Here is a 12,504-nt window from a genome sequence, read left to right on the forward strand (position 1 = left end):
AATGGTAAAAATCACACAGATTTTATGATGAAAAAAAAAGCCTATTCACCTCCCATTGTCTTTGTTGGAAAACTCTAGAATTCCTCTAAAAATCTCCTCAACGAATGAACTTGATTTCATTTAACCATGCCATATTGAACTTTAAGACTATAACATCAATTAAATTCAGTTTTGGTCTCAATCTCATTCTGATATGATCAAGAAACTATGTTTTGTTCAAGTGAAATGTCAAAAAACGGTTACCAGAAAAATCTGAAAAAATTCAATTTCACGAGTTTCAATCGATCGAGAATTCCCTTTGATTGATCGAATGTTCCTTTCGATCGATCGAACAAGAATTGAGAATCGATCGAGTCATCTAGAAAATTTATAATGAATTTCTTCAATTTTTCGATCGATCGAGAATTCCTTTTGATCGATCGAACAGGAATCAAGAGTCGATTGAGTCATCTAGAAACTTCGAAATGGATTTATTGAATATTTCAATTGATCAAGAAATACCTTCGACCAATCAAATGAACTGTTTTTTGAAATTTCACTAAGTGCTAAAACATAGAAAAAGTACAAAGCTATGTGTGATAAGATTACACATGTTTTCCAAATAAAAACCTTTCTTTTAAAATTTCTAGTGGGAGAGAGATTCAAGGGTTGACTCTCACGGCCTCCATTACTAGTTCATAGTAGTGTGAAGTAGGCACCTTGTCTTGGCCTCGAGCTTTGCATTCCATGCAGAGGGTGTTTATTTCATGGTACTACAAGATTGAACTTCCAGGTTTATAGTGGTGTGAGCAAACACCTCATCTTGGCCTCGAGCCTTGCGTTCCATGCAAAGGGTTTTTTTTTTTTTTTTTTTTTTTTTATCAATGTACTACTAGACTAAACTTTTGTTGGTAGATGATATGTGGCTACACATGATTCTAAGTAATGGTGTACACTAGACTAAATATTACAGTATCCTCTATGCTAAGTTCTTACTATTATTATTTAGAGGCTAAATGAATAATGGCATATTATTAGTGTTTGGTAAGAGTTATCAAGATAGCACTGATAATGAAAGATATTTTCGATCAATCATAGTATTTAATGTTCACTCTATGCTGAGGGATATTGAATATGGGATTGGGTTGACGTTGCATATTTTATATTATGGTTTTATTAAGGTTTCATACTACATGTTTATATGCTAAATTGATAATGTCTAGTTTACTTATTATATTTATGTTTATTGTTTTCAGATTTAATCATGTTATCCTTTAGCCCACTTGTTACTATTCTTAAAAAAAATGACTGGAACCCAACTATGTTGATTGGAAAAGAAACTTAGACATTGTTCTTACTGCTGAAGAGCACAAATTTGTGCTTAATCAACCATGTCCAAACTTTCCTTCATTAGATGCTCATTTTGAGGAAAAACAGCGATATGATCATTCTCAGAAATCTAATGCGATGGCTAAGTGTTATATCCTAACATCTATTTCAAATGTTCTACAACATCAAATGTAGGATGTAGAACTAGCTTCAGACATTATGTTAAGTTTGAAGGAGATGTTTGGTAAGCAAGGCCGTTCAGCTAGCCAAGATACCAAGAGGCTCATTCTGAATACCAAAATGGCTCAAGGAACTTTAGTAAGAGAGCATTGTCTTAAAATGATCTCTTATCTGAATACACTAGAGGTTTTAGGTGCCGACATTGATGGAGAATCCCAAGCGGATATGATACTCCAATGCTTGCCAGAATCATTCAAAGAATTCAAACTTAATTATAATATGAACAAAAAGATTTATACCTTGTCTGAATTAATGAATGAATTAGTGGCAGCGGAAGGCATCCTTGGTACAGCCAGTATTAATGCTAATATGGCTGAAGCTTCCTCTTCTAAGCCTAAGTCGAAAGGCAAGGGTGGTAAGAAGAAGAAGGACTTCACTAAATAAGATGGTAAATAGCTTGCCTTAGGTGTTGAAAATAAGGGAAAGAAAAATAAAAAGGACTACACCAAAGGAAAATGTTTCCATTGTGGTGAGAAAGGTCATTGGAAGAGGAACTGTCCAAAATTCATAACTGACAAGAATAAAGGTGTGATGAGATCATTCCTTCTTGAGATTTGTTTAGTACATAATCTCACGGATTCCTGGGTGTGGATTCAGGTTGTACTAATCATATCTGCAATACTTTGCAGGGGTTCTAGGAAACCATAAAGCTGAATGAAGGGGAATTGTTTCTTACTTTGGCTGATGGGAGCAAAATTCCAGTTGTAGCTGTTGGAGTGTTTAATTTATTCTCTGATTCTAGGGTTTTAATATTGGAAGACTACTTATAGGTACCTAATGTTCTTAGGAATTTAATTTCTACAACTTATTTCGATAGACATGGATATTGTGTTATCTTGAAAGACAATGTTGTAACAAAGAAGGATAAAGTATTTATCTGTTCTGGCAATATTGTTGATGGTCTTTATATTATAAATCCTGATAAGCACAAATTATACAATTCCAAATTAGATAATAATTCACATGTAAGATCATTAAAGAGAAAGTTTCCTTCTACTAGTGATGCATATCTTTGGCATTTACATTTGGGTCATATTAATTTAAATAGGATCCAAAAATTGGTGAAAGATAGGCTTTTAGAACCATTAGATTTTAATGAATTCCCAGTCTGCAAATCTTGCTTGGAAGGTACAATGACGAAAAGGCCTTTTAATGCAAAAGGATATAGAGCCAAAGATTTACTAGAACTAGTACATTCAAATGTATGTGGTCCAACGTCTATCCAAGCAAGAGGTGGTTATGAGTATTTCATTACTTTTACTGATGATTACTCTAGATTTGGTTATGTGTACCTATTGAAAAGGAAGTCGGAAGCTTTTGAAAAGTACAAAGAGTTTAGGGCTGAAGTTGAGAATCAATTAGATAAATGCATAAAGGCCATTTGATCTGATCGTGGTGGCGAATACCTTCTTGGGGATTTCAAGGATTTCTTAACTGAAAATGGGATTATATCCCAGTTGACTGCACCTGGAACATCACAACAAAATGGTGTAGCAGAAAGAAGGAATAGGACTCTTTTTAGATATGGTTAGATCCATGTTGAGTTATTCAACTCTACCAATTTCTTTTTGGGGATATGCCTTAAATACTATAATGTATCTTCTGAATTTAGTACCTTCGAAGTCTATTCCTAAAACACCTGTAGAGTTGTGGATTGGGTGTAAGCCTAGTATGAGACATCTCCATATTTGGGGTTGTCCAGCACATGTGTTGAAAGGAAAGTCTAACAAGTTACAATCTAAAACAGAAGTGGTTTTCTTTGTATGGTATCCAAAAGGAACTGTTGGAGGTTTATTCTATAGTCATAATGACAATAAAGCGTTTGTCAGTACAAATGCCAAATTTTTGGAAAATGACTATATGAATGACTATACTCCTTAAAGAGTTCTTTTAGCTGAATTAAATGAACCTGTAATTGAATAATCAATGGATGAAACTAGGAATGATTTTGTATTGGATACACCACAAGATATTACTCATGAGATGACTAGTACACAAGAGCCTCATTGTAGTGGGAGGATTATTAGGCCACCTGCAAGATTTATACATTTGGGAGAAACTTATGAAGCTATCTCAGAAGAGGCTGAATCTGATCCTTACACTTATGAAGAGGCAAGGAAAGATATAGATACACATCATTGGGTCAAAGTTATGAAATCTGAATTGGATTCTATGTATTCCAATCAAGTTTGGGATCTTGTAAAGGCGCCTAATGGCATTGAACCTGTTGGTTGCAAATGGGTTTACAAGAGGAAGGGAGGGATAGATGGAAAAGTTGAAACCTTTAAGGTAAGACTAGTGGCGAAATGGTGTACACAAAAAGAAGGTATTGACTATGAAGAAACTTTTTCACCAGTGGCCATGCTTAAATCTATCAAGATTCTCTTATCTATTGTTGCTCATCATGATTATGAGATTTGGTAAATAGATGTCAAGACTGCATTTCTAAATGGAAATCTTGATGAAGAAATTTATATGATGCGTCTAGAAGGTTTCATAGCAAAGAACCAATAGCATATGGTATGCAAGTTGAAAAGATCCATTTATGGACTCAAGCAAGTATCTAGATCATGGAACATTAGATTTAATCAAGCAATCAAGTCATTTGGTTTTGAACAAAATCTTGATGAACCATGTGTGTACAAAAGACATCAAGATAAAGTAGTAATGTAACTAGTGCTTTATGTTGATGATATTCTACTCATTGGGAATGATGTAGGGATAATGTCATCAGTAAAGATTTAGTTGTCAAGCCAATTTGATATGAAGGACTTGGGCGAAAGTAACTATATTCTAGGCATCAAGCTTTGGCGAGATCAAAAGAATAGAATGTTAGGCTTGTCACAAGTTGGATATATAGATAAAATTCTAGCAAAGTTTAGCATGCAAAACTCCAAGAAATGATTACTTCCTTTTAGACATGGAGTTCCTCTTTTTGATGACCAAAGGCCTAAGACTCTTGAAGAGGAAAAGACAGTGAGACAAGTTCCTTATGCTTCAGCAGTGGGAAGTCTCATGTATGCCATGCTATATACTAGGCCAGATATCTGTTATTCAGTTGGCATAGTCAGCTGATATCAATCAAATCCAGGACCAAGACATTGGGAGGTTGTAAAGCATAGTCTCAAGTATCTAAGGAGAATGAGAGACTATATGCTAGTCTATCGATTTGAGGATTTGATACCTATTGGTTACACAGATTCTGATTTTCAGTTAGATCTTAATTTCAGAAAGTCCATTTCAGGTTGTGTATTCACCTTGGGAGGTGGAGCCATAAGTTGGAGGAGTGTTAAGCAATCTTGTATTGCCGACTCCACCATGGAAGCTGAATATATTGCTGCTTGTGAAGCAGCAAAAGAAGCTGTTTGGCTTAAGAAATTCCTTTCTGATCTTGGTGTCATAAGAATGGAGCAAGTTCCAATCACTTTATTCTGTGACAATAGTGGAGTAGTTGCATAATCCAAAGATCCAAGGAATCACAAGAAAGGAAAGAACATAGAAAGAAAGTATCATATTATTCGAGACATTGTGGCTCGAGGAGATGTGATAGTAGCAAAGATTGATAGTGCGAATAATCTGGCAAATCCCTTTACCAAAGTTTTGCCCTAGAAGACTTTTGAGTCACACCTGGAGGGAATGGGAGTTAGATTAATGCACAATAGTCTTTAAGGGCAAGTGGGAGATTGTTAGGATTAGTACCCTAAAATCCTATTGTATGCCATGTATGACATTATGTTCTATGTAATAAACATGTTTTATTATTATCTAAAATAATGGTAACAGGAATGTTTAGACATTATCATATAGTCCTTGAGATGCATAGTATGTGATTTAGTCATAGAAGATTTAAATCACAAGTTTTTTATAAACTCAAAATCTTAGTTCGTAGTCGGTGATGAAATTAGTCATTTCATCTGCGAAGACTATAACATATCAATTAAGATGATTTGTCTTGATCATGGAAGTAGAGACTTCTGGTTGATATCTTAATATGTTTTAAGTGTATAATAAATCGCACGACTTCTCATTTACATAAACTCTCAATCCTGAGGAAATAGTGAACCCGATCATGAAATGTAGGTTGCTTTAATATATCAGGAGTGAGATCTAGACAAACGGTCAAAACCTCAGTATGTTGGGCAACCACACGTAATGTTGAAGGAACACATATTCTCAAGATGGAATTCACAGTCTCTTTATAGAGATATAAAATATTCCCTTGAAATAAGTTTAATGAGTTTGGTTATTCAAAGTATTAGGCCTAACCACTTTAGCAAAGAATTACTAAAGTTTATATTTTGTGAAATTAGATTTCATAAAATATATATGAATAACTTAAAAGATTAAACTGGGTACTCAAGGATCAAGAGGTAGTAATTTACAAAGTGACAGTTACACATTATGACTTTATATTACTACGAATATTTTCATGAAAGGGTAAAATGTTTAATAAAGTTTTGGGATATAATTTATTAAAAAGACCTAGAGTGCAATTATATTTATATAGTAGTATTAAATATAATTAATGGTAACTTTGGGCTTGTCAAGAGTTGACAGATAAGTCCAAAGCCCATTAAAGCTAGAGTTTTATTTGTCCCTTTTGATCCCACTCCAACCCACACACTAAAGCCCAATTGGGCTGGCCCAAAAGGCTAACCCAATTAAATAATCAATTATTTATTTAATAAGAGTTATTAAATAAAGGTAACTACCTAAGTGCAAAACATATATGTGTGATTAAAACAGGAGAAAGTATGAGAGTTCTTCTCAAGTGAGACACTTGATTATTCTCTTGAAAGATCACATATAGAACTGATTGAGAGACCACACATCTTGGGCAAACTGTGAAATTGGAGTGAAGATTGAAAGACATCTCAAGACCAACCTTCATTTGTTTTGAATTTCATTCCATCAAGGTACGCTCTCTCATTCTTTCTTTCCAAAACTTAGATGTTACATGCTATCTTACATGAATGAAGTAGATCCGTTCATATTCCGCTGCGTATTTTTGTATGAGATACAAAACTATATTTTTCATGTGTTTTTCCACCATCCAGTTCATTTAGTTCTTCAGTGCATATTCACACACATCTAACACCATGAATGAAGATGAGTTGCCCACTAAATCTTTACATGATTACTTGCACCCAACACGTAATAGTGCACCACCATCTTGCATTATGTTTCCAGCCAATGTGCAAAACTTTGATTTTAAACCAGGAATGATTCCATTTCTCCCCACCTTTCATGGTATGGAGAATGAGAACCCTTATGTGCACATTAGAGAATTTGAAGAGGTGGTGGCTACCTTGCATAATCAAGTTGGAGCAATAGATATAATTAGACTGAAATTTTTTTCCTTTTTCTTTGAAAGAGAGAGCAAAAAGTTGGTTGTATTCATTGAGACCTAGGTCGATTGGGACATGGGGTGAGATGACACATGAATTTTTCGAGAAATATTTTCCTGAACATAAAACAAATGCTCTCAAAAGACAAATTTCAAAATTTTCACAAAAAGAAAGTGAGACTTTGTACCAAGCTTGGGAAAGGTTTAAAGACCTTTTGAATTTTTGTCCTCACCATGGTTATGAGAGTTGGCACATTCTGAGCAATTTTTATTAGGGACTTACCAATAGAGAGTGTCAATTTGTTGAGATGATGTGTAACGGGGAATTTTTGCAAAAAGGCCCTGATGAGGCCATAGAGTATTTGAATGACCTAGTGGAGAAAGCTCATACTTGGACTGGACCTAATAGTGTTGAGAGTACCACTCGGTCTAGACCTAATGCCCCCACTCTTTCTAGTGGAGGAATTTACCAATTGAAAGAGGAAGATAGTTTGAAAGTCCAAATTATTAGTTTGACAAGAGAGATAGATGCTTAAAAAGTGAAAGGGGTTGTTGGCAACAAACAAGTTTATCAAAGTGAGATCCATAAAGAGTGCAAAATTTGCAACGACATTGGGCATCCAACCAAGGATTGCACAATCTTGCCTAGTATGATGGGAATGTATGAAGAACATTGTGGGGCCATTAGTAATTACAATAGGCCTTATTCATCCTTCTCTAAGACTTATAATCCAACTGGGCAGAATCATCCTAACTTTAGTTGGAAAAATGAGACTCATTCTTCATCACAATCACAAATGCCACAAAGGAATTTTTCCCAATCACTTCCTACACCACATGCATCACATTCACATCCATCTAATTCACTTGAGAACACTATTCTTGCATTCATAGAGGCTTAAAGTAAGACAAATCAAAAGCATGATACTTTGCTCACCCAACTTGCTAAAGAAAATAGGGAGATAAAGAGTCATATTTCTAAGTTGACTAGTTCTTTAACTATAAATGAGAAAGGGAAATTTCCATCCCAAACTCAAAATCCTCAAGGTCAACATATGGCTCAATGTTCTAAAAAGAATAATTCACATCTTGAGCAAACCAATGCTATTACTACTCGGTTTGGGGGCTAGTGTTAATTTGATGCCCTACTCGATTTATTTACAACTTGGTTCAGGTGATATAAAACCCACATCTATGGTGTTACAATTAGCTAATTGGTCTGTAAAAAGACCAAGAGGGATGATACAAGATGTGTTAGTCCAAATTGATAAATTTTATTATCTTGTTGATTTTCTAATTTTGGACACAGAACCTGTTGTGCATGCAAATTCTAATATTCATATTATTCTTGGACGTCAATTTTTAGCTACTGCTAATGCCTTAATAAATTGCAGGAATGGACTCATGAAGCTTACTTTTGGTAACATGACATTGGAAGTGAATATCTTCAATATTACCAAGGAAATAATGGGAGATGAGGAGTGTGAAACTATGAATTGGCTAAATGCTATTGTGGAAGAAGAATATTCTTCATACCAGGTCATACATTTCCTGTTGCTATTACTTCTGAATTAACAATAGAGCAGGAAGATGAGTTAATTAAGCAAGTAAAGAAATATAAAGTTGCAATTGGTTGGACCATAGTAGATATTAAGGGAGTAATCCCTTTGATTAGCACTCATAAAAATAATCTTGAAAATGATTTCAAGGCAACTAGGGACCAACAACATAGACTTAACATAACAATGAAAGAAGTTCTTAAAAATGAGATATTGAAATTGTTGGATGCAAGTATTACTTACCCAATTGCTGATGATAAATGGATTAGTCTTATGCAAGTGGTTCCCAAGAAGTTTGGAGTTACAGTTGTAAAAAAGAATGCAAATAATGAATTGGTGCCTATCAAACTTGTGAAGAAAATACCATTATCCATTGCCTTTTACTGATCATATCTTGGATAGAGTGGATGGTAATGAATTTTACTACTTTGTAGATGGTTCTTCTAGCTATCATGAATTTGAAATTGATTCAAAGGGCCAAGATAAGAGCCTTGTTTTAAATTGGAAAAGGTGTCATTTCATGGTATCTTTTGGAATTGTCCTAGGTCACATTGTTCTTATCATTGTATCATATTATTTTATTTTATTTTATTTTGCGAAACTTACATGTTTGCAAGAAATTGACTTTGGCAGCTCCTTTGAAAAGTTTCAAGTGCTCTCTAAACCTCCTTTAGCATGCCTTTTTGCTTTTCTTCAAAACATTAAGGTTGATGTTAGATTTAGGTTAGGGGGTGGGATAGTCATCTCTTGCATGTTTGTTGTGTTTCCTTCCTTTTTCCATTGTGTCTTAAAAAAAAAAAAAACAAAAAACAAAAAAACAAACACACACACACACACACAAAAAGTTTTGTTTGAGAGTTACATGTTTTTGAGGCTTTGTTGTTGACATTAGAATGAGATGTTTGCTTGAGTCATAGATTCTATTATATGTCCTTGTTGAAACAAAAGAAAAATACATTATTTTGATCACAAGAGCCATATGAGGTTGTTGGTTGTTAGAATGCATATGAGTTTGAGAACACCTAGAGATTTAATGCTTATGATTCTTGTAAATTCTTGTCCCTTTCTTGTTGAGTGATTTCCTATTAATTCTTGTGAGTTTTATTTTAGTCTATTTCCTTTTTGTTGAATGAGATTCACCAAAAAAAAAAAAAAAAATTCAATATCCTTTGCTTTTCACCATTCATCATATTCTATTGCTGATCTCATCATTCTTGTTTTGGTTATCTATTGGGGCACCAATTACATGGTTGGTGGCATGTTGGTTGATATACTTGGGATATGATTTTGGTCATTTTAGAATGCGTTTGAGCCTTTCAAGCTAACTCCTTTACATATGTAATCATTAGAAACCATGTTAAGCCTAAAATTGAGCATTTTTCTTTGATTGAGCCACATTCTCATACCTACTCTTGTGTTGTTGAGCCACTTATATAATCTCCCTTCACATTATTTTCAAAATATGCTAGGGATAATTTATTATGGTTTGAAAAAATGGTTTGCAAAGAATTGTTTTGTTATTATTCTTATGGTGGAATTTGATTGAAATTTTACATTAATGGGTTCTTGTACAAAGTTGTTTAATGAAGAAGAAGAAGAAGAAGAAGAAGAAGAGAAATGTGAAGAAGAAATTGAAAAAGAAAAAGAAGAATGAAAAGGGAATGCAATTTTTAGAAGGTAATTCTTGTGAACCATTGTTAAAAAGGCCTCTAGCATGTTTTTGAGATTAATTGTGCATCCTTTCTTTTCTTTCTTTCACCTATTCACGTTTGGCCCCATTACAACCAAGATTGAATGACCAATTGATCCTAGGTGGGATTGTGGTAAGAATGGTGGAGTCCCCAATAGATGACATCTTTCATGAGATCTTTGTGTTATTTCATTGTTCATCTTTTCTATAATAAAAAAAAAAAAATTCATCATTCAAATCTCGAAGTGAATTATTTGGACAAATACTTATTCAAGTGAGGCTTGGAGCAAATAAAATTTTGGTGTGTTCTCTCATTCATGTGTTATGGGTTAGTTGTTAAGATGATCATTGGCTCTGCACACACACCTATTTTGGAGGTTTTGTTGATTCTTGGACTTGAATAGCATCTTATGATCTTTAGTGAATGACTTGTTCAAGTGTTTGATAATTTAGCCTCATCACATGTATCTTTTGAGAAACTACGTTTGTGGGTAGTGTCCTGTAAACCCTCACGAGACACAACTCATCCACTAGGGATCGCCTAGGGGTTTAAAGGCTTGTTGCATAAGCTAAATGCAACCGAATTTGCAAGCAAAAGTGGTATCATATTTTTGCATTTATTTTATTTTATTTTATTTTATCTTTTAGTTTATGCTTGGAAGGGTTAGTGTGGACTTCATGAGTTTTGTTGGGGGTGATAATGGCTTAAAGGTAGAATATTATCGTAGTTTTGGTAGACATTATCACATCTATTTTGTGTTTATTCCCACACTTATATGTAAATATGAAAGTTTGCAAGTTTTCTCTAAAATACACTAATTATGTGTATTTTTCTCTTGTTGGAGATTTAAACTAATAAGCTAAGCATGCAAACATGAAGTCAAGAGAATCCAAGGGTGAAAATCAATTGAGAAGTGGCTTTTGAAAAATTTAGTGAGTCAAAGATGGGTGGAAACATAAAAGGAAAGAAAAAAATTTGTTTTAGTCAAAGATGGAAAAAATCCTGGCATGGAAATATTCTGACCAGTTTTGGTATTTTGGCCTTTTGTTTTTACTCCAATATCAGATTGACTTGATTCTTATGGCCATGGAAAGAGGACTTGAAGATCTAAAACTTTGTAGTTTACCAAAACTTCAGAATCTGCCATATTAAAGCCCAAAACTGACCTGGAAGTTAACCCACTGTTGAAAAAGGGAATTGACATTTTATATTTTCCTTTTTGGGAAGCATGTGTTTTAGGGTTTTGAATGTTATAAATATTAAAGGGATACAAGGGTAGCCATGTTTTTGGCTGCTGGGAAACCTTATTTTTCATCAATTTTTGAGAGTTTTTATTTTCTATGGAAGTTTAAAAACCTAAGCTAGAGTTAGGGGTGAATCCCCAATGTTGTAAGTTGTCTACTATTCAATCCAAGCATGTTTTTTACGTTTTGATTATTGAAATAAATTGTTCTCTTTTTATAATTGTTTTATTAGATTGATATTTGATTTCTAATTCTTTCATAAGTCTATTCTTGAATCTTCTTATTGTTAGAATAGGGTTTTATAATCTCTCTAGTAAAACGTGATAATCATGTTAGAAATTACTTTTGTCATAGTATTGCCTTTAGGGTATGTGATGTTCTTCAGTTTTTCTAGCAAAGTTATTATTTTCTAGACTAAATTGTTGAAACAATTGATGAATATAATCAACCAAAGAGAGTTTTATTAATTAAGCTTATTTCTAAATCTTCTAATTGGATATATAGTTATGTGTTTACTTACTTGATTGTGTACTAAATTGAATTGGTAGTGGATGCTTAACAATATTGGTGGACAAAACCTAAGGTCCATGATTTTAATTATTGAATTTTACAAAACTTTATTTTTCATAAGTTTCAATCATATTTTTCTACATATTATTGGTGCTTTTGATGTGTTCTTGTTTTCCTTTTTTCGGTGGAACGACAATCTTAGCTACACTACAATTTCTGTTACAAAATTGGAAGACATTAGTGTTTATTGTCTCAAGATAGTGACTTAGTCCACGCCTCTACCTTGCCATCTAAAAACATATATGAATTGATGGTAACTATTTTCTTATGTTATGAGATCAATTTGTAGCATCATCAAGGTAATATCTCTCAACTGTTCTCTAATTTTATGGTAAATCTATTTTATGTGAATTTGAATCATTTACATGATATGTTGAATGTAATGAAATTCAATTTATTTATCAATTATTGTTCTTAGGAACAACATCAAATGCTCATGTATGCAAGAGTGGAATGTCTCAAAAAGACATTTGTCATAGATTTAACCTCAAAAGTAATATTAGGAAATCCATTTATGGCTTTAATTTATCCTTTTCAAACATCAG

The 12,504-nt window shown here is 33.5% G+C and overlaps 1 protein-coding gene and 1 non-coding gene across 2 annotated transcripts; one reads left to right on the forward strand and one right to left on the reverse strand.

The window, feature by feature from the left end:
• The first annotated feature begins 1,608 nt into the window (after positions 1-1,608).
• Positions 1,609-1,932, forward strand: LOC115961804. The gene has a single exon (XM_031080720.1). The coding sequence runs from the start codon at positions 1,609-1,611 to the stop codon at positions 1,930-1,932; it is 324 nt and encodes a 107-aa protein (XP_030936580.1).
• A 5,097-nt stretch (positions 1,933-7,029) lies between these two features.
• On the reverse strand, positions 7,030-7,136 carry LOC115962354. Its single transcript, XR_004085398.1, has one exon. It is a non-coding gene; the product is annotated as a small nucleolar RNA R71 (small nucleolar RNA).
• Positions 7,137-12,504: the final 5,368 nt, after the last annotated feature.

This window comes from Quercus lobata, chromosome 9, assembly GCF_001633185.2.
Source record: "Quercus lobata isolate SW786 chromosome 9, ValleyOak3.0 Primary Assembly, whole genome shotgun sequence".
Taxonomy (NCBI): domain Eukaryota; kingdom Viridiplantae; phylum Streptophyta; class Magnoliopsida; order Fagales; family Fagaceae; genus Quercus; species Quercus lobata.

Excerpts from the sequence above, each read along its gene's own strand:
- LOC115961804 (XM_031080720.1), top strand. The coding sequence starts at position 1,609 with ATGGCTCAAGGAACTTTAGTAAGAGAGCATTGTCTTAAAATGATCTCT.